Genomic DNA, 23773 nt, shown 5'->3' on the forward strand with positions numbered 1-23773 from the left:
ACTCTTTTTTTTTTTTGCTATTGGCTTTACGTCACACCGACACAGATATGTCTTATGGCGACGATGGGACAGGAAAGGGCTGGGAGTGGGAAGGAAGCGGCCGTGGCCTTAATTAAGGTACAGCCCCAGCATTTGCCTGGTGTGAAAATGGGAAACCACGGAAAACCATCTTCAGGGCTGCTGACAGTGAGGTTCAAACCCACGATCTCCTGAATACTGGATACTGGCCGCTAGTGATGGGCGATATTTCACGAACTGTGATTTTTTCACTGATATCAAGAAATCACGAGTAACGACTGTTACTTTCTACGCTATCACTGTGATCAGTCGTGATTTCACTTCAAGTGATCATCGTGCGCCCTCTTAACTCCATATACAGAACTAGAATGTTGCTACCTAAACTGTGACTGTGATCGATGTTGTGATCAGTCGTGATATCACGACATGTGCTGCCACAACGGTATCCATGCGAAGCGATGCGTTCAAGGAAGCAGCATCGCCATGATTACCAACAGTATGGACATTTGTTGATTTAATTTTTTAAGGACGTCAACATGTCGTTCAGTATATAATGTATTTGTAGGAATTGAGCACATTCGTCCCGAATATATTAACAACTGAAACACTTATAATCCTCGGCATCGCTTGCAATATCAGTTTCGGGAAATTGTCAGTTGACTCGCAGTGTGGTATTATTTTTAAGCGCACGTTCAAAAAAATCGTGGTACACGGGACTCTCCTAGAATAGTAACGAACATGTATTTCTCCTGTATTTTGGAATGCCCGGGGGCATATTGTCACTGAAGCTCAGTATTAGGAGGCAAGTTGACTGAAATGGCGTTTTCTAGAAAAAGGAAGAACAGTGACCTGTAGCAGTCCTTTGAAGAAGTGGATGAAAATTTCACAATATGTAATATGAGCAAACAGAAATTGTCTTAAAAAGAAGTACTTCAAATCTGAATAAACATTTGGAATGCAAGCACCTCTCACTTGCTTTGCCAGAAAGCAGTAGTCAACAATCGGCATGTATCTGATGGTACAGACCTGGGATTTTAGACTCTAAAAAAATGTTTTAGGCACCTAAAATGGCCTTTTAAACAAGTAAATAGGTTTTTAAAAGAGAATATAGGCACTTCAAATATGCTTTAAAAATAGGCAGAAAATCAACTTTAAAATATGACAATATAGACCTACACTGTAATGTGATATTTTTTTTTTACATTAAGTACAGTAATGTGGTATAGGCTACCCTTTCTAAATAGGAATAGTTGCAAAATGAAGGCATAATTAAACAGGCTTTTATTACAAACAGCTATGGATTAGGAAACAAAAAAATTTCATCAGTACTGTACTAAAATTAAATTAAATGCGTAGTACTGGTATGCGTATTTATTTTTGAGGAACATTCCTACTGCACTTTTCAGTCGTAGTTTGCTGTACAGCACATAACAATAATCTTTTCCAAATTTTCCACAGTCAGGCTGCGTCTTTTGTCTGTTAAAACAATTTTTAAAGCAGAAAAAATGTGCTCTACACTCACAGATGTTGGAGGGGCATAGCAAAATTTACCTACATTTTTCAGTTCAATTTCACTAGGTAGGTCTACTTTTCCCCATCCATTACCTGATATATCCTTTCCTGCACTGAATTACCTAGATTCTTCTGCAATACACTAGCCCACCTGTCTTTTATTTTATCCCTTACTTTACCCCTAGTACTTTGTATAATATTCTCAGCTTCCTCAATTACAAAATATATCTGTTTGAGGCTCTACTTTTTTTCCTATTTTTGTAATGATTGACTGGAAGAAATGAAAAATTTGCCTGAATATATGCAATGTCTCTCTGAACACTGGAATAATCCTTTAGCAGATCTTTGCCCATACGACACACATGCAGAGTTGTCTGTTAAAGGCATATTGTCTATCACAGATGTTCGATATAATACAGGGCAGCTTCCATTGAGGAACCCCAACGGCTGATGATTGGCTGTGGTGGAAAAGAATAGAGGGGAATTTCTCTCAGAAGATGGCTATTCTTGATGGAAGCTTACAGAACACTCTCTTCGTTGTTGAAATCAGATTATTTCCTGCAGGCAACTTGGCCCTAACTATTTCTGTGAGTCTGTGCAAGGCATGGGCCATGCAAGTAACATGGACATTAAAGAAGGGTAGAAAGTTTTAACGAGAGGTAGAGTAGCAATCATGTAGGAAGCAGCATTGGAGACAGGGAGAAGGTCTTTATAATCATCAACACTCCCAGGATACAACAACTGGAACCCCTTGTTGATGATGTACACAATGCTTTGCTCTATTTTCTGAAGCTGCTTAGAACAAAGGAGAGCAGTAAATGCCAATTGGGTTCCAGTTTTCCTACTATAAGATTAGCAATGTACCTGCCCACAGAGTTGCTGGTTTTGTCCACATACAACCCTATGTAAGGACTCCCAAATATCCTCTGTGACTGGCAAAATTACCTCCTATATCTAAGTAGTTTTTCTTTAATGTAGATGTTGAAAGTATGTGTTGTTGGTGTATTTCTGTAAACAAATCTCTGAAAACATGACTATGCACAGAATTCCAGGGGATATTTTCAGCAGCTAGGGCTCTAAACATATGAGCATAGAAACTACTGTGGATTGTGGGAGGTATACTTTGTGTGAGCAGAGTCTGTCCAGTGTTACTTTTCATGGTTGATTTTGCTTTGTGACTAGCACTATCAGCATGCTCTTGTGAAATCTAAAACACAATAATGTGATGAAAATTAGACTAAGATAAGGAATAGCTAATGAATAAAATTTGTAATTTTGAATTATTTCATTTAAACCACTACTACTCTAAAGTTAATTAAGAACAAGAACACTCCAGGCCTCGAAAGGTCTTGGCTTTCATTTACAGCTGCTGCGCAGCTCTAGGCTTGCAGATATTAGATAGCCATGTGGTCAGCACGTCATATCCCTCAAGTGTATTGCCGTGCCTCTTAGACCGCTCCTCATTGTAGCTTCCCAATTGCCCTCACGCAGCTGGGTCAATGCCTTTCCATACCATATATTTTTCTAAATTACTGCTGGTACTGGTATCTAGGGAAAGGTGCACTGGTATCGTTAACCTTACATTAGGTGGCTGGGAATAGTCATTCATCATTATATTTTTCACTTGTGCCAGATAAATGTGTAGAATTTCATTTCCTAGCACATACCAAGTAATCGGTTACAGTATAAAACATGACTGTTACCAATGTTGATCCTATTTTTTCCTTGACATATTGGTTGAACTTCGGCATGTCTACAAAAAACAAATGTAAATAATAAAATGATTATGTTTGTATGCGTAGAAGTAAATTGGCAACAACCGTGTCTGTAATGCAACCAAAATGTAGGCTGTTTATTAAATGCAAACCCTTAGGTGGCTGATTTTCTTATAAATGTTTACACAGAGATAGCCTAGTCACAATAACAAGGCATTCTCTTGATCACAAGCTACAAATAACAAGCACCAAGCAGCATGGACGATGCGGTGATCACGTCACGACTAAAAATCACTGATATCAGAAAATCACGATATCAAATCACGCTGTGACTCACAAATCACGGTATCGCTCATCACTACTGGCCGCACTTAAGCGACTGCAGCTATCGAGCTTGGTGCGCGCGAGCGATTTTACTAGTCGAGAATGTCTATTGAATGTGTTAAAGAGTAGAATGTGTGTATTACTTACAACAGAAAGCAGTAGAAATAATTTCTACAACAGAAAGCAGTAGAAATAATTTATATATTTTCTCTTGAGTTATTTGTTTGTTTTAATGTTGTCAATCTTATGTTAATTTTAAGGACACTTCCTCTAAAGCATTACTTTGTCAATTTATATATTTTTCATCTAAACAGTGTTATGTGGCTGAAGATGTTGATAATATACGAAACATGTACCACTTTTGACCATTAAAAGTTTGCCTTAAGCAATCATTGTATCGACTAAGTGGAAAATAAATAAATACTTAATTGTGAAGTATATAAAATGACGAAAATGTCGTCCACGAATCTGCACCAGAAGAAAATGTTGTCATTTTTACTAATTTCTTGATACTCTAGGTGGTCTGTGTAAATCTCAGCTAATATTCGCGATGCTGGAGATCCCATGGGAAGGCCTTGTTTATAGATGGTGTCATGGATTCTGAAATAATTGTTATTAATAGCAATTTCAAGCAGATTTATGAATTCTTCTATTTCAAGAATACTTAGGTTACTGTGATTTTTTAAATTAGTTTGTATTAATTTTATTGTTTTTTTGTGTTTGTATGTTAGGGTACATGTTGATTATGTCATATGATACTAGGTTGTGGTGTTGCTCAATTTTCAGCTCTTTTGTGATATTACAAAATTCTATTGAGTTTTGTAATTTTTATTAGCTAAGAATATGATATGTTTCTTAAGAAATGCTGGAATAAAACGTGATAATTTATACGTAGGACTTGATCTAAAATTTATAATATTCCTCATGGGTACATTTTCAATAGCTGCAGTCACTTAAGTGCAGCCAGTATCCAGTATTCGGGGGATAGTAGGTTCGAACCCCACTGTCGGCACCCCTGAAGATGATTTTCCGTGGTTTCCCATTTTCACACCAGGCAATGCTGGGGCTGTACCTTAATTAAGGCCACGGCCGCTTCCTTCCAACTCCTAACCACTTCCTGTCCCATCGTCGCCATAAGACCTATCTGTGGCGGTGCGACGTGAAACAAATAGCAAAAAAGAAATCCTTACGAGTTTTAGGGTATGCTTTCGCAGTCGGTAGTCTGGGATTCATTATTGTCAGCATTGTGATTTCTTGCTTGTTTAAAAGGAAATGGGTGTTTTCTAGTAATATTTTGAGATTTTACAGGATGTTAGTGGTGGGATCTTTTTGTGTAATTTTAAAAGTATTATCAAGAAATCGTTGTTTAGTTTTAGTTATGTATTCATTTTTGTCAATAATGACAGTGGTATTACCTTTATCTGCCTTCGTTACTAATAAGTTGTTGCGCTTAATTTGTCTTTAAGTCTCTTGAGTTGTATGCAGTTGACGGCATTTCTGTTGTTACTGTTGTTGCTAATCGTGTTTATGTATTGTGGTAGTCTTTTTTAACTTCATATCTGATTTCGTTACGTAGGTCGTGGGGAACTTGATTTAGAGCATTTTCAGTTCCTGTGATAATAGTAGTAATATTTTGAAACGTTGATGTATTTTCCCAATAATGTTTAGGCCCTTTGCTCAATATATTGGTTTCTTTGCCTTTGCTAGCAAGATGTAGTGTTTACAGTGCACTATGTCTTCTGGTATGGGCTAGAATAAAATTGTTACTTTCATTGACCTGTCTCAGTCTTATACTTGATATTGATAATATGAAAGTGGCTGAGGTATGAATGACGCTAGTAATGCCATTCCTTATGCAGCCAGTCCCAGCTATGAATGGTGTGAAAATGTCACTCATAGGGTAGGTTGGTGCACGCATTTCAGTGGGCTTGGCAGACTGATGTGCAATTGCAACTTCTGGCTCAGTGAGGAAAGCAACGGGAAACTACCCCATTCCTCATTTCCCTAGCACGCCTCTTCAGTGACACCTAGGCCATCTATGACAGCTAATGGTGAACCTTTTGAGGATCCAACCAGCCTTCAGGCTGAATACCCAACATACAACATACATACATACATTGGTTTCTATTTCATCAAAGTTCGTGTCTGTTAAATTCTTAATAGGCAGGTGAAACATGTGTTTTCACCAAGCTCGATAGCTTCAGTCGCTTAAGTGTGGCCAGTATCCAGTATTCGAATGATAGTAGGTTCGAACCCCACTGTCGGCAGCCCTGAAGATGGTTTTCCGTGGTTTCCCATTTTCACACCAGGTAAATGCTGGAGCTGTACCTTAATTAAAGCCACGGCTGCTTCCTTCCCACTCCTAACCCTTTCCTGACCCATCATCGCCATAAGACCTATCTGTGTCGGTGCGACGTAAAGCCAATAGCAAAAAAAAAAGTGTTTATTATCTTTGTTTGGTTTAATGGGGGTATTTTTATTGGGGATTCTACCTTGTTTACTTTGGATTTGTGAATGTTTAAGTGCATTTAACTTTCTGTCTAATGTGTTCTGTTTACGAATTGCTAAGTTTGTTCATTTGTCTGGGGTTATTTGTTGGAAATTGTCCCAATAGTTTCGAGGTAAATCATGGCATGCGTTTAGGTGTGTTTCATAGAGTCTGATGTTTAGATATTGTTTTTTTCTGTAGAGGAATTTTATTTCATCTGTTAACCATATTTTATTAGTTTTTTTCACTAAAATCCGTAAGGAAAATATGCCCATGAGGAATATTATAAATATTAGATCAAGTCTAACATATAAATTATCATGTTTTATTCAAGCATTTCTTAAGAAACATTACGTATTCTTAGCTAATAAAACAATACAAAACTCAATAGAATTTTGTAATATCTCAAAAGAACTGAAAATTGAGCAACACCACAACCTAGTATCATATGACATAATCAACATGTACCCTAACATATCTACACAAAAAAACAATAAAATTAATAGAAACTAATTTTAAAAATTACAGTAACCTAAGTACTCTCGAAATAGAAGAATTCATATATCTACTTGAATTTGCTATTAATAACAATTATTTCAGAATCCATGACATCATCTATAAACAACAAAGCCTTTTCATGGGATCTCCAGCATCGGGAATATTAGCTGAGATTTACATAGACCACCTAAAGTATCAAGAAATTAGTAAAATTGATAACATTTTCTTCTGGTGCAGATTCGTGGACGACATTTTCGATATTTTAATTACTAACGAGAATAACATATTAGAACAATTAAACAGAATAGACCCATACATAAAATTCACAATGGAAACTGAAGATGACCACACTTCAAATTACCTAGACATATCTGTTACCAAGCATGAAGATCACTTAACATATAAAATATACAGGAAACCTACACAAACATCTGACGCAATAAAAATAGTCTCTACTCATCCCAACGCCCACAAAAAAAAAAAAAAAAGCAGCCTACCCTAGCATGATATATAGAGCTTTCAAGATACCTTTATCTCATGAAGAACTTAAAAAAAAAAATGTTAATCTGATGCATGAAATAGCAAAGCAAAATGGATACAAGAAAGACATGATCAACAAAATCATTAAAAAGATAAAACATCAGCTGAAATCAAAATTAACCAGAGACAACAAATGTAAGAAAGATTATGCACTCTTCGCTTTCAACAACATCTACATCCACCCCATAACTAACATCTTCAAAAGACGCAACTTAAGAATAGCCTACAAAACTAAACACAATAATGCCAATATTTTGCATAACACTAAATCTGTCAATGAAAACAATAAATATAGTCATTCAGGAGTATATTGAATAAAATGCAGTAATTGTGAGGCCAGTTATGTCGGATGTACTGGCAGAAGCTTTTTTATCCGCTATAAGGCTTCGGCCACAGTGCGGGCGGCGAGCGAAGCGTTGCCGCTGTCAAAAGTTGAGGAGTGGGGGGAGGAGGGACCGTTGTTTTGGACATCTTGCGAGAGTCAGTAAGCAGCGCGGCGTGTCCCCTACACGTGCTGATTAGATAATGGCGGTTTCAAAGTTTTCCCATTTGTCTTTGCTTTTAGAAAATTCTTATCTAAAAAGAAGAGTTCGTAGTAGGGTCAGAAGAGAATTTGGTGTTCATCCAATTAATAATCAACGTGAAATGTATGGAGTATTTCATCACTTATATGGGGAACTAGGAGATTTCCTGACAGACTTTTCGAATATACTCGTATGTCTATTCAAACGTTTGACTTCTTACTAAACAAACTTAAGGCGCGACTACAGAAGCAAGTCACCAACTTCCAGAGACCCATCAGTCCTGCAGAAAGACTAATCATTACAATAAGGTAAGGCTATTTTTGAATTAAATGCACAGGTTCTTGCATTCTATAAGTAATGGTGCAGTTGTATGTATAAATTAAATTGATTAGTTCTATGTCTCCGTAAACTTTTGTGGAAGAAATTAAGTCACATTCATTCAAAATACATCCAAGAGCTGTCCTACTTGGCAAGGAAAAGTAAATAAGAACAAGTTAGCTTCTACTTAAAATTTACTTTTCAGTATTAGAAAAATATTAGAATATTAGAAAAAAACAAAAGTTCCAAGGGTTTCAGTCTGTTTCACTTGCTTTGTGTCTTTTTACTTTATTGAAAACTTCAAGCAAGGGTGTACTTTGCAATGTTAATTTTTCCACCGTGCTTAAATTCTTCATGTGCGGCAGAAGAGTCCTTAAGAAACAGTAATCGGGATCACTGAAATCCTGTCTTTGCCTTTGTTCTTCTAATAATATGTCCATCTTTTTTCCTCGAGCTCCAGCATCTTCTCGTTGAATGGATCGATTTTACGCTTCCAGGCTCTTGGTTTTAGCGTTTTGGTATCTGAGGACACATTTGTCTGTTGTGATACCTCCTCACCATCACTGCCAATAGTATGTTCACTTTCCCCCACATAAGAGGCGGTTGATGGCGATGGCATCTCTTGTAGGTAGAGGTTTCTCTCAGTTCTTCCGGGAAGAATGATGTCCTTTACAAACATCATGGCGTCAAAAAACGCCCAAGATGATTTTACGGTTTTTGCTTCGGAACCGCTGTATGTCTTTGGAAGCTTCTGGAGTTCCTTCCAAAACTTGTCTTTCGAATTCTTCCCCTTGTTTTTCGCCTCGTCTCCTGAAGTAGAACGCAGTAATAAATATTCTATAACTACTGTATGCAGTAATTAATATAATCTTATATTAGGCCTAATGGTTTAAAATTTTAAAAAATACTTAAAATAAATGTCTAACACTGTTCTTATTTTCTAGGTTTCAGTCACTGGCATTTTCCTTCAGGGCAGGAAAATCTACGGTTTCTGTAATAGTAAAAGAAACCTGTGAGGTCATTTGGAGTGAACTGGTTGAAGAATTCATGCCACAACCTACTGAAGAAAAACTAAACAAAGTGGCCACTGACTACTATGAATGCTGGGTGTTCCCTAATTGCTTCGGTACAATCGACGGAAAGTACCGTCAGATAAAGTGCTCTCCTAATTCTGGCTCCAGTTATTTCGATTATCTCAAATATTTATCCGTAGTACTACAAGGTGTTGCTGACACAGACAAAAGATTTTTAACTATTGAAGTGGGGTCGAGAGGAAAATAGAGTGATGGAGGCATTTTCACAACTTCCCCTCTTTTCAATTTATTGGAAACCAATAATTTTAATGTGCCTAGTGATAAAAGATTACCAAACTCAGAGGTAAAACTGCCACTGGTGCTTCTTGGAGATGAAGCCTATCCTCTAAAACCTTACCTCTTGAGGCCACATCCGGGGAGAGGACTAACGCCTAGAAGGGAAAGGTTTAATAAACACTTTAGTGCTCAAAAATGTGTGGAATGTGCATTCGGAATATTACGCACTAAGTGGCGATTTCTGGATACAAATATTGACACAGACGTGGAAAAGGTCATCTCTTTTATCAAATGTGCTTGTGTACTCCATAACCTAATAAGGGAAAAGGATGGTGACAGTGATCTACACTATCGTGAAGTGACTCTACAATTTCCAGAAAATGAAACTGTCCAAACTTGTGGGAACTTAGATCACAGGAACAACAGTTGCAGTGAATATGAGAGGCAAATAAGAGAATATTTCACTGATTATTTCAATGACTTGTAAACTGTCAGTTGGTATCACCACATCATCATCATCACAAACAGAATTAAAACTGCAGACTTAGAAATAATCTACATTAATTAATTACGGTAATTAAATAGAAGGGCATATTGTAACTAACAGTAAAAGAAACTGATAGAAATAAGTACTGCTAAAACAATTTACACCAAAGGTTTCTTCCGAGTTGTAGGCTGAGCAAATCTGTCTATAACCTCACAGAACATTGTTCTCAGTGTTAGTAGTACATAAACACTAGAACATTCATTTTTCTGTCCCCAAGGACTCCTCTAGTATTTTTAGTATGAGATGTAAAATTGTTTATCAGTATGACTAACCCCCTAACACTCATATCCAGTTCACACTGTTTCCGACCACTCTGTACTTATATTCTAAGGCCGTTTCTAACACTTGATGACATGTAAAAGAAGTGTGTTCTCTTTTATACAAACCAAATTTTATCTGTAATAGTCATCTGTTGTAATCTACCCTGAAACTAATTGTTTGCCATTTGATTTTCAGAATTTGAATTTCATAATTTAGGTAAAATTCACATGTTTGTTTTAGGCTGCTATGTGACACGAATGTCTGCTGCTGGTCTGGAACTCATTGCACAGAAGTGGAGTCACAGTCTTGTGGAGATGGATCTAGCCTGGAGCACAGCTACTGAGCCCCTGGATGCTGCTGTATCAGCCCTGGCTGAACGGGGAGAAGAATCTCCGCTAAGGTATGTGTAGATTTTGGTTTAGAATGGGTCCTCTCCACATTTTAACACTAGAACCACGGGTGAGTCATTTGTGACCTAGCTGTTAGTTCTTTGTTGTGCAAAAAAAAAAAATTTTAATTTTTAAAAAAAGGCAACGTATTTGTAGCAAGTGTACAGCTAAGGAATATTATGTATGCTCAACGTGTGTCGTGTGAAGTGCAATTCATACAAAGAAACTATATACAGCATAATATACATCGTGTGTACTGATGTCAGATGATTGGTCTCTAAAAATTGAGGAGATGGGAGGTTTTCTTGCTATACTGTACATTTGCGGTGCCATAGGAGCAAGGGCTTAGAACTGGATTCATTGTGGTCAGTGAAGTGGGACAATCATATTGTCTACATGTCCCTTATTTGTATGCTTAATATTCTACATCAAAATACATTATGTATATTCAATTTCAAATAAAATATCCAGTGCACATACTGGCATATTCTTTAGTTACCACATCCCCATCTATTCATTAATAATAACAAAAAGGAGGGGTGGGTAATAAATGACCCAGTCTCAGTTCTAGGGGGTATTCAGATTGCTGCACTTCTGGTGTTAAAACTGATAACTCTGGCATTAACTTTTTCCCTTCAATATTTTTATATTATAAACTTTCCTCAGCTTGTAATTATTTCTGTCAGTTTTTGTCAAATGAACAGATATACTATAAAGCACTTATTAATATATTTACAACAGCTTTAAATAGATTGAAATGCAAAAATATCGTACAAACATACACACAGAGATTATTTCACTGGTATCAGTACTTCTGGGTGTACTGGGTGTAATTCTGATTGCTCCCCACAGGTTTTGTTGAAGTAGACCACATGGTTAAGCATTGAAGTGACCAAGTTGTCAGTGATAACCTCACCTTTTTTAGAGTATAACACCTTTCCGTTATGTTTTACTGTCTCTAGCTATAAGAAGAGTAAGTTATTGTAGGACTTAAAAGCCGGGGTTAGTGGCTCAGTCTGGTGGTATTCGAAGGTGCTCAAATTTATCGACCTCATGTCAGTAGATGTACAAGCACATAAAAGAACTCCTTTGAGACAAAATTCCAGCACCTCGGCATCTCCAAAATCTGTAAAAGTAGTTAGTGGGACATAAAATAAATAACATTATTATTATTATATAGGATTTTTAAAAAATCATTGATTATGTTAGTAGCAAGGGATTTTTTAAAAATATTTTGGGCTCTTTATGTTTTTCTTCCGAATTCAGCTGTATATTTCAGTCCAAAGCTTAGATCTTGACTGAGTAAAGTCTAAGCAAGTACAGTAGAATCTCGATGCATCGTTCCCAGAATTGTCATTTTCCTGTATTCATCGTTCAATTTATTCAGTCCCAAAAATGTTCTATATAAACCAATGTTGAATTTCCTCGAACTATCGTTTTATCGCATCGATTGTCAAAAAATTTGTCCTCGGGCGCAATTTTCCTGCATGGATCGATCGTACGTAAGGAAAACACACGCAAAAGGTTTTTTAATTTAAAGAGACAACTCAATACTCCAGCATATAATAGCAGCAACCTGTTACGCAAGAATGTATGAGCGATTCAGAGTTGCTAGTCTTGAGCAAAGATCTTGTAGTCTGGAGTGCTGTGCGAAAGATATTAACGTGCAACCTCACTACAAGCCTCCTGGTGCCAACGCTTCTCCTCGACCCACTAACCGACCCCTAGAAGTATTTTTTATTTACAAGAATTAAAACAGAGGCACTGTAAAACTCAAATCTGCCACCATTTTCTGTGTTGCTATTGGCTAGCTAGGACTTCCACCTTCGTTGAAAATGAGAAAATCATGCAGTTTAAAATAGTCACGGCGTGTGCCGGGTACATTTTAATTAGTCATAAGGTTATTAATCGTAACAGCCGTAGCCGTGTTGAAACACTGGATCCCGTGAGATCTCTGAAGTTAAGCAACATTGGGCGTGGTCAGGAGTTGGATGGGTTGCCACGCGCTGTTGGTGGGGGGTAAGGGAATGGAGGAGCGGAAAGGAACTGGCCGCCCTACCGCACGTAAACTCCGGCTCAGGAATACCTCTGCGGAGGTTCGGACCTGCCTTAGGCAGAATAACCCTTACCTTACCTTATTAATCGTGTTGTACCTTGTGGAGTGTGTGGGATGTTAGAGGCCTGTTGACCAATTGGTTGTCCCCTACCCAATTGTCTTGTTGGAAGCCGGACCTAACCAAGTCAGACTAATAATCTTTTCACTAGCCTGGTGTTGAAACTAGGTTGGTACCCTCGCATAGCCCACTGTGACATCATCCAAGACCTGCCATGTTGAATTTCTAACCTCTGTAACATCGTCTGAGCCATGCCATGTGGGACCTATCATTTGTGAAGGGTGTACGGAATCTTTAACAAATTACAGGTTATCGCCGTAATATCCACGTATATCATTAATTTAAAATTAAGACTTTCATCTTAGGTCCGTATTGTACTGAGAATAACAGAAAATGAAAATGAAAAAGTCCACCTTTTCACTACAAAATAACATTGAACTAATTAAGTTACAACATTTACTTAGGACTAGTTTCGACACTGATGTGCGTCATCTTTAGCCACTAATGAGAACATGCAATCGTACATAAATGAATCAAAACATATTTCATCAACCCGGCAGTGGTCGCGCACATGGTGTATCTTAAAGTGGTCGCGGTGGGTCACCATGACCCACAAATTATTATTTAACATGTTTTGTCAGGACTTGTTACTTTTTAAAGCTATGTTTATACATCAATTAATACTATTATCTTGGACATAGAAACAACAGAACCTTTATTTATGTTCTTACTATACAACTACAAATTTATTTTTAAAACGTTAATACAAAACCTCCACTTAATTGCATGTGTTACAAAGATTAGTATTCTTTTCTAGAATATTGTTTTAAAAGTCAGAAATTATTTTACACGAATGCCTTCTGAGAACATGAAGAAAGTTTTTGAGATAATTTTTGAATAGGCACCATGTTGAATTTTTCAATGATTTTCACACATAAACTTTTGATACTAGTAAACATATAAAAAGTAACAGAAACTAATAAATATTGAAACCAACTGATAAATTCAGAATCTCTGGCTAGGATTTAAAAAAAACATTTACTACAAATTCAGCTTCTCACAGTTCTCAGTCTCTGGTTCAGGCATTTTCCAGACAGTCTAGGCAAGTCAGTTTGCCATGGATTCCACATACAAACTTCTTACAGATCGCACACGTCTGATACATTTTGTTGCCAGTCCTGGAGCACAGTGAACATCATCTTCGTTTTCTGGTACCGTTGTCTTCTTGAGGTCCCTCAGGAAGTGGATCCATTTCTTTCAGAGTGCGTAGAATTTCTGTCCTAAGCTGACGGCTAAGATTTCCGGCCAGCAAATGGGTCCTCATATACGACGTAACCAATTCCTTTGCAAGTTCTTTCAAGAACTGCCTCCTCACTTGATGCTTGTCTTTGTTGTTCCAGGAATAAACAACTAGTGCATTGATAGCTGTCACGTCCATAAGATAAAAAAAATCCAGTAAGGGGCATTTCATCGACTACGCCAACCCCACCTTTCGTTAAATTGTAGAACTTAGTGATCTCCGGTTTCTTCGCATCACCTGTGCTAGGATCAATAGATATACTGTGGTGCATCGTTGAAATTAAGATGACAACCTTTCCTTTCTTTGGTACGTAGGATACCAGAGTTGTAAGATTCTTGCCAAATCTGAACATGGAAGTGTGTACTTCATGCCCCGTACTTTTCACAAAGCAAAGAGGAAGCTTTGTCTTATTTTTTTTAATGGTATCAACAGTTGTTAGGTTATGTTGCAGCAACATGCACTGAGCTAGGGGAACGCTTGTGAACCAGTTGTCATGGATGACATTACGTCCACTTCCTGAAATAGGTGATACAAGCCTCATTACAACTTCAGCAGGAGTTTGTGTGATTTGATGATACTGACCTTGTGGTTGTTTGCCCAAGTAGACCTCCATGTTCAGGACGTAGAAAATGAGAGCATCAACAATGGAAAACACCTTTATGCCGTACTTAGCGGGTTTATTTCGTATGTACTGACGAAAGGGACACCTGCACGAAATCCCCACAGCATTTCATCGACTGTGGTATATTCCGATACTCTGAAGTTTACTTGACACTTAGCTACGATGTATTCAGAAACCTCACACAGTGGACCGAGTTTATCATCAGCAAATCTAATGTGACGATCCCTTTTATCGTCAAAGCGAAGAGCTCTGAGAAGAAACCGGAAGCGCTGCTGAGACATTACAGACCGAAAAATAGGTACTCCAGTCCCATCATCACTCCACATTTCATCCGTGTTCAAGTGCGACGATTTCAATACTCCTGCATAAAACAGAAGTCCTAGTAATGCCTTTATCTCCTCTAAATTTGTGTTCTTTGAGTCTCTTTCACGTTCGTAATTGTCTTATTATATTGATGTATATATTGATCTTCTGTAAAATGTCACTGCCATGCTTTCATCGTTGTGTTAGACTCTTTCGCTGCTCCTTTGCACCCTGAAAGATGAGTCACAATACTCAGGCGTCTTGTACGGACTAATTGTGATTCAAGATTTTGACCCTAATTTTTTAAATTCCCTTCCCTTCCCTTCCCTTCCCTTCCCTTCCCTTCCCTTCCCTTCCCTTCCCTTCCCTTCCCTTCCCTTCCCTTCCCTTCCCTTCCCTTTTTCCTCTAATCAACACCATTGTCTTACTTTTTTTCCATGCCGATTTTCAGTAATCTCGCTCAGTATGTCTAATTGCCCTTTGTACTTACTCTCTGTTTGCTCCCCACACCACAATATTATCTACAAACAGCATTACCTTCAGCTTGCTATCACCATATTTTACTTTCATTTCCTTCACTTTTTCGTCCATAACCAATATGAATAACAGTGTTAACTGGTCAACGGTCTCGAAGGCGGACGAGGAATCTCGGTTCCCAGCGGCAGACAGAGCGGAAGAACCTAATGGAGTAAACCACGAAAAAATAATCATTTCGGATTAACAATCCTATCTTAACCTGGAATTTCAGTTCCCACCCTGTACAGTGTACAATTTCAATTGCAGAATGGAAAGGCCGCTTCAAGATAGCACTACCGCAAGTAGCATTTCGAATGAGAAATCCACCATTGTGCTATGCAATGCATCGGGACCTGGGGTTGTGGGGAGTCCCAGCATCTGCAATGAGTTTGAGTCGGAGCATCCCTGGAATCCTTCCGGACTTAAATTTCAGAGAAAGTTCTTTGCAGGAACCCTGAATGTAAATTCTTTGCTAAAAACTGGCAAACAGAAAGAACTGGAAAAATTGTTAAATAGTCATGAAATCCAAATTATAGCAGTTCAAGAGACAAGATTTGTGGAAGAGAATGTGACTGAAATGGAAAGCTATAGAATCTTTAAGGGTAAACCAGCAATCAAAATTATGAAAGGAATGCCACTAATAGGCACTGCCTTTTATGTTCATAAAACAATAGTTGATAATGTATTAGATTTCAAATCAAGTTCAGAAAGGTTATCTCTTCTCACAGTTAAGTGTAAGAACAAAAAGTACACATTTGTCAATTGTCATGCACCAATGAACGAAGATAACTAGAAGAATCCTGGTAAAACTGAAGAATTCTGGGATCTACTGGACAATGAAATATCTAAAATCCTAAAATCAAATGTTATCATACTACTGGCTGATTTTAATGCTCAAATAGGCAGAGAAAAGATCTTCAAGAAAACTGTAGAGGAACATCCAGCATACAAAAGAACCAACACGAATGGTATAAGGCTTATTAATCTGTGTAAATCCTTCCAACTAAAGTTAATGTCAACCTTCTTCAAGAAACTCCCAAGAAAAGCTAAAACCTGGAGATCTCCAAATCCAATGTTAGGCAAATTCCAATTAGACCCTGTCACAATTTCTCAAAAGAATATTAAAGAAGTCATGAATGTTAAAGTAATAAGAAGTGGGGATTTTGACTCTGACCACTATCCTTCAAAAATTAAGCTGAAACTGTTACCAACCAAAACACAAAAGAAACCAAAAGGACTAATGAAATATAATACAAATAAACTCAACATTTCCCAAGTAGCAATTAAGAATTTTCAGTATTTAAAGGCCTTTAAATCATTGCCAGAACAATCTCTGTAGATACTCTCTTTACTGTTTATAGAGCTAGTTACCTTATTTTTTGCTATATTGGAAAAAGTATAGAACAAAAAACCACCAGGTGCTATTTTCATGTAAAACCAACCGTAAGAGTGGTACATAGTTTTATGCTTTAAGCCCTTTCTGAAGCACCTTCTCCTGAAGACATTTTTTGGACAACTTAGAGTTATCCTACTCAGCTTTATTCTAAACTGAAATACCCAGATTCTTTAAAATCTGTGACAGCACTACCCACCAACTTCCTTCCGCCTGCATTGGACTTGCTCCGCTACATTGCATTGTATGTCACTCCAATCACCTTCATGACCTGCCTCCACCTTGTATGAGACTACTGTCGCTGCTCTACCTGAAGTCACACCTACTGACTCAGTGCTCTCAGCTTACCATCTTTGATATGTTTCGAGGCTTTTACCTGCTCTTCATTTCTCTTACCTCTCGTTCCATATAAATAGGATGACCTTACCTGCTGTCTTCAGTTTGGGGTTTACACTGTTGTTCAGCGAGGTGGTGGTGTCCCAGGAAATCTCAGAACTTTTTCTCCTTGATTCTATAGCTGTTTTTTATGAGGTAAGAGAATGAGAAAGGAACTCAGTTTGCAGCTCCAGGCTCATTTCTTAAACTCATCATCGTCATTTCTTCGATCTAGCAAGCTGGATGCTATTGTTTACAAGCCTCTTCCAGTTTGTCCTGTCCATATGTTATTCATATATGCGATGCCAGTTTATATCTTTAATGTCAGTGTCCTTGAAAATCGCTTCTCCCAAACATTACTAGGTCGTCTTCTTGGTCTCTTCCCAGGAATACTGCAGTCAATGTATGCTTGAGGAGTCCTGTAGGGAGCCATTATTTTCACGTGACCATACATACCATTGCAATCTCTTTAGTTCTAGGGCCGCCAACAGGCTTCGTTCCAATCTAGGCCACTGTTGGATATCCACATTCCTTATTTTATACAATTTATTTTGTGTCTGGAAGTTGTCTGTCTCCTCATCTTCAGTTCTTAGATGAACAGTTGTAAAGTTTGTACTCATCAAGTATAACTTATACTTCTGCTTCTGTCTCACCCCATACCATTCATTACATCAATTAATTATACATTATACATTAATTATTGGATCCTTTCTTTTAACGGTTTTTAAAATTTTGTCCATTATGATTATGAACAGGAGTGATGAAAGACAAATTCCTTGCTGGACTTCACTCTTCATTTCAAACCAACCTGACCTTCCATCCTGGACCTGTACACATTTTTTTTTTTTTTTTTTCCTAGAGATGGTTCATGTTTGTGGGTTACTGTAGTCACGTCCTAGTTCGTGAACCATGGGCAACGGCTGAGTGGCCTAGTAAGTGGTCCTGAGAGTCGGGATACCAGTTGCTATGGAATGGGAGTGGGCATCTCGGACATATTCTGAGTCGTGGCCCTCCTTGTGCTCAGGCGGCCAGGACTACACAATTCACCGGTGGTCCATAACCCGTTAGAGGAGAGATCCTCACTTGGACTATGTGCAAGTAGGGCAGCATCCTGCTTCATGAATTTACCGAGCTCAGAACACTTTAAGCAAGCCTCGGACCTATGGGAGTAATGGAGTCCCACTCCCATTTGACAGGCGAGGGACTCCTTGGAAACAACTTGGCGAACGAAATGGAATTCGATGGGGAGCTATCAATATTAATGGGGCTTATGGAAGAAAGAAGGTAGAACTTGCTGAGTCAGCAAAGAGGATGCATCTGGATGTGCTAGGAGTAAGTGATATTCGGGTAAGGGGAGATAAGGAGGAAGAGATAGGAGATTATAAAGTGTACTTGACGGGTGTTAGAAAGGGAAGGGCAGAGTCTGGGGTAGGGCTGTTTATCAGGAATACCATTGCACGCAACATAGTTTCTGTTAGGCATGTAAATGAGCGAATGATGTGGGTAGATTTGTCAGTGGGAGGAATTAGGACAAGAATTGTGTCCGTGTATTCACCATGTGAGGGTGCAGATGAGGATGAAGTTGACAAGTTTTATGAAGCATTGAGTGACACTGTGGTCAGGGTCAACAGCAAGGATAGAATAGTGCTAATGGGCGATTTCAATGCGAGAGTTGGGAATAGAATTGAAGGATACGAAAGGGTGATTGGTAAATGTGGGGAAGATATGGAAGCTAATGGGAATGGGAAGCGTTTGCTGGACTTCTGTGCTAGTATGGGTTTAGCTGTTACAAATACATTCTTCAAGCATAAGGCTATTCACCGCTACACATGGGAGGCTAGGGGTACCAGATCCATAATAGACTATATCTTAACAGACTTTGAATTCAGGAAATCTTTTAGGAATGTACGAGTTTTTCGGGGATTTTTCGATGATACAGACCATTATCTGATCTGTAGTGAACTAAGTATCTCTAGGCCTAGGGTAGAGAAAGTGAAATCTGTCTGCAAACGAATAAGGGTAGAAAATCTCCAGGATGAGGAAATTAGACAGAAGTACATGGATATGATTAGTGAGAAGTTTCGAACAGTAGACAGTAAGCAGGTTCAGGATATAGAAAGTGAATGGGTGGCATACAGGGATGCTGTAGTAGAAACAGCAAGGGAATGCCTAGGAACAACTGTGTGTAAAGATGGGAAAAGGCGAACATCTTGGTGGAATGATGAAGTGAGAGCAGCCTGTAAACGTAAAAAGAAGGCTTATCAGAAATGGCTCCAAACAAGGGCCGAGGCAGACAGGGATTTGTACGTAGATGAAAGAAACAGAGCGAAACAAATAGTTGTTGAATCCAAAAAGAAGTCATGGGAAGATTTTGGTAATAACCTGGAAAGGCTAGGTCAAGCAGCAGGGAAACCTTTCTGGACAGTAATAAAGAATCTTAGGAAGGGAGGGAAAAAGGAAATGAACAGTGTTTTGAGTAATTCAGGTGAACTCATAACAGATCCCAGGGAATCACTGGAGAGGTGGAGGGAATATTTTGAACATCTTCTCAATGTAAAAGGAAATCATCATGGTGGTGTTGCAAACAGTCAAGCTTATGGGGAGGAGGAAAATGATGTTGGTGAAATTATGCTTGAGGAAGTGGAAAGGATAGTAAATAAACTCCATTGTCATAAGGCAGCAGGAATAGATGAAATTAGACCTGAAATGGTGAAGTATAGTGGGAAGGCAGGGATGAAATGGCTTCATAGAGTAGTCAAATTAGCGTGGAGTGTTGGTAAGGTACCTTCAGATTGGACAAAAGCAGTAATTGCACCTGTCTATAAGCAAGGGAACAGGAAGGATTGCAACAACTATCGAGGTATCTCATTGATTAGTATACCAGGCAAAGTATTCACAGGCATCTTGGAAGGGAGGGTGCGATCAGTCGTTGAGAGGAAGTTGGATGAAAACCAGTGTGGTTTCAGACCACAGAGAGGCTGTCAGGATCAGATTTTCAGTATGCGCCAGGTAATTGAAAAATGCTACGAGAGGAATAGGCAGTTGTGTTTATGTTTCGTAGATCTAGAGAAAGCATATGACAGGGTACCGAGGGAAAAGATGTTCGCTATACTGGGGGACTATGGAATTAAAGGTAGATTATTAAAATCAATCAAAGGCATTTATGTTGACAATTGGGCTTCAGTGAGAATTGATGGTAGAATGAGTTCTTGGTTCAGGGTACTTACAGGAGTTAGACAAGGCTGTAATCTTTCACCTTTGCTGTTTGTAGTTTACATGGATCATATGCTGAAAGGTATAAAATGGCAGGGAGGGATTCAGTTAGGTGGAAATGTAGTAAGCAGCCTGGCCTATGCTGACGACTTGGTCTTAATGGCAGACTGTGCCGAAAGCCTGCAGTCTAACATCTTGGAACTTGAAAATAGGTGCAATGAGTATGGTATGAAAATTAGCCTCTCGAAGACTAAATTGATGTCAGTAGGTAAGAAATCCAACAGAATTGAATGTCAGATTGGTGATACAAAGCTAGAACAGGTCGGTAATTTCAAGTATTTAGGTTGTGTGTTTTCCCAGGATGGTAATATAGTAAGTGAGATTGAATCAAGGTGTAGTAAAGCTAATGCAGTGAGCTCGCAGTTGCGATCAGCAGTATTCTGTAAGAAGGAAGTCAGCTCCCAGACAAAACTATCTTTACATCGGTCTGTTTTCAGACCAACTTTGCTTTATGGGAGCGAAAGCTGGGTGGACTCAGGATATCTTATTCATAAGTTAGAAGTAACAGACATGAAAGTAGCAAGAATGATTGCTGGTACAAACAGGTGGGAACAATGGCAGGAGGGAACTCGGAATGAGGAGATAAAGGCTAATTTAGGAATGAACTCGATGGATGAAGCTGTACGCATAAACCGGCTTCGGTGGTGGGGTCATGTGAGGCGAATGGAGGAGGATAGGTTACCTAGGAGAATAATGGACTCTGTTATGGAGGGTAAGAGAAGTAGAGGGAGACCAAGACGACGATGGTTAGACTCTGTTTCTAACGATTTAAAGATAAGAGGTATAGAACTAAATGAGGCCACAACACTAGTGGCAAATCGAGGATTGTGGCGACGTTTAGTAAACTCTCAGAGGCTTGCAGACTGAACGCTGAAAGGCATAACAGTCTATAATGATAATGTATGTATGTATGTTTTTTCCTAGAGGCTTTATGTCACATCAACACGGATAGGTCTTATGGCGACGATGGGTCAGGAAAGGCCTGGGAGTTGGAAGGAAGTGGCCGTGGCCTTAATTAAGGTACAGCCCCAGCATTTGCCTGGTGTGTACACAATTCTTGGTTTCATCATATAATCATGGTACTCATGCTGTGATGTCATCAGGCACTCTCTTGTCTCAAACATTCACATAGTCATATGCTTTCTTATTGTCCAGAAAAACAGTTGTATGTATTTTATCTTTCTTCCAGTACTTCTTAAGAGCATTCTGCTGGCAAAAATTAGGTCTATAGTTGATCTGTGAGGTCTAAAACCAGGTTGTCCCTCCTCAAGCTTAGGTTCAACATATTTTCTAATTTGTGAAAATACTACTACTATCTTGTTTCCATTCCAACCCTATTAGACGGTGACACCGTCTCTCAGGCCAGGAGATCTGTGGTGGTGATGAAGATATGTGGGGAAGGTGAATGGGTGGAAACCCGTGGCCTATGCTAGGAACTGTCCCAGCATTCACCTTGGTGCAGGAGAATGGAAAACCATTCTCAGGACAGCTGACAGTGGGGACCGGCCCCTCTCCATCTCCATCCAACAATTAATGCCCTGGTTTTCGCTGATAATGTAATGGTATGGGGTGAAACAGAAGCAGAAGTACAAGTTAGACTAGATCTTCAGCATGAAGCTTTTACAACCATAGTGTTGGTGGTGTGGAGCCACGGTAGAGCCATGACTATCCGTCCTCTGCTTGGTTGGTCAGTTGAAGTGCATAGCTGTCTGACCCCGGACCAACCATGGCCATTTGTAGGCCAAAACCTGCTGTGCAACTGCCAACGTTCTTAAACTACTACTACTAAAAACGTTTTCATTCCTCCCCTGAAGGAGGGCTGGGCCTCTTAGACAGTAACACCATTTCTCAGGCCGGGAGATTTTTTGCGGTGAAGGAGATGCCCAGAGAAGGTGAGAGGGTTGGCGGCCGTGGCCTATAGTAGGAACTGCCCCATTATTTGCCATAGTGCAGGAGAATGGAAAGCCATTCTCTGGACAGCTAAACGGTTGGGGCCAGCCGTGAGGTCCAACCCTGTCCCGTCTCCCGAATGCAGAGGCGCAGAACCACGGTTAAGCCGTGGCCACCCCTCCTCTGCTCGGTTGGCCGGTCGGAGTGCAGACATGTTGGACCACCGACCAGCCGTGGCCACTTGTGGGCTGAGACCCTCTCTGCATCCACCGAACTTCTTAAACTGTGGTTCTTCAGACTTATATTCGGGCCAACGTTCTTGTAAAGCGAGTGTTAGGAATTTTGTGCTTCCTGCTAAGACTTAAGATTACTTAGTAGCTTATGGTTATGCAGTTTGGCAAAGTGTAATTTTTTTCAGCAGTGTGATTAACTTTCTGCTTTTCAAAATTTATTATATGTGTAATAAATGCTTTTGTGTTCTAAATTTGAATGAATGCCAATGTGAATGGACACGTACTTATTACGGAAGTTTGTCTGGAGACAATTGTTGTGTATTCAACTATTGTTAACAGAAATTTTGATCTTTTTGCTTTTCAAAATATCTCAGTCGCTATTGTAAGATATTGTATCTTCTGCGTGTGACATCAGAATGACACATGATATCTTCCTTTAGCATAATACTTTTCTTCCCCTATCTAGAATTGAATTTCTTTTTTTAAGCCCTAGGTTAATCATGATCTTTATGATTTTGTATATGTAATTTTACTGTAATTGTATAAACATTATCATTCCTAGGCCTTTCCTATCCCATCGTCGCCATAAGACCTATCTGTGTTGGAGTGACGTAAAGCAAATAGGAAAATATACATAAATAATAAACATTATCGGTTGAGAGAAAATATCTTCAAATATTTCTCATTGTTAAACTTAAAAGCTTGCTGAGCTATTGATCTTTAAAACAGAAAGGTGCAATATTTGCACATTTCTTGTATAGTTACTACTCTGTACAATATTGCACATAATTATTCTAACTCACACTTATCCCTTTCACGGTATTATTTTCTTTCTCTCCGGAAAATCTTTGTCAAGTCATTTTTATGAAGCCGGATTATGCTTTGTTTTCTTGTATTGGTCCATTGAAAGGGTTGTGTTGTCTAGTCTGTAATTAGATTTTAACATATTCCTGTATATTATTAGGGTCAGGATTTATAGCCACTAAAAATAGCCAAAATAAGCATGTAAATAGGCATCCAAATATCCATGAAAAAATTACTTTAAATTTATTAGTACACTTAACTATGGAAGGAATGTACAGCTAACAAATGTTGAATATTTTCTTGTAACAGTTGTGTTCTGTTGTCAAGAAGAATATTTATATATTGTGAGAAAAATCTCTCAGCATCACATGAAGTGGTGGGACAAAACATCTATGAAGCTATTTCACCTAGTTGAAGGTCTACTTCTTCACTTACATCTTCTTGTAACACTTTGGCTACTTTTACTCTCTCTTTCCACCCTGGATTTTTTTGCAGGGCCCTATGAA

General features: G+C 38.7%; 1 protein-coding gene across 4 annotated transcripts in view; it reads left to right on the forward strand.

Annotated features, from left to right (window-relative positions):
* Positions 1–23773, forward strand: part of Fbl6 (F-box and leucine-rich repeat protein 6) — a 113285-nt gene that overhangs the window by 86694 nt on the left and 2818 nt on the right. For all 4 annotated transcript variants that reach the window (XM_067150663.2, XM_067150671.2, XM_067150657.2 and 1 more), the window contains exon 8: positions 10296–10455. In XM_067150663.2, the coding sequence (XP_067006764.1) occupies positions 10296–10455 (160 nt within the window). The remainder of the gene's footprint in view (positions 1–10295; positions 10456–23773) is intronic.

The sequence above is a fragment of the Anabrus simplex genome, chromosome 1, assembly GCF_040414725.1.
Source record: "Anabrus simplex isolate iqAnaSimp1 chromosome 1, ASM4041472v1, whole genome shotgun sequence".
In the NCBI taxonomy this organism is placed as follows: domain Eukaryota; kingdom Metazoa; phylum Arthropoda; class Insecta; order Orthoptera; family Tettigoniidae; genus Anabrus; species Anabrus simplex.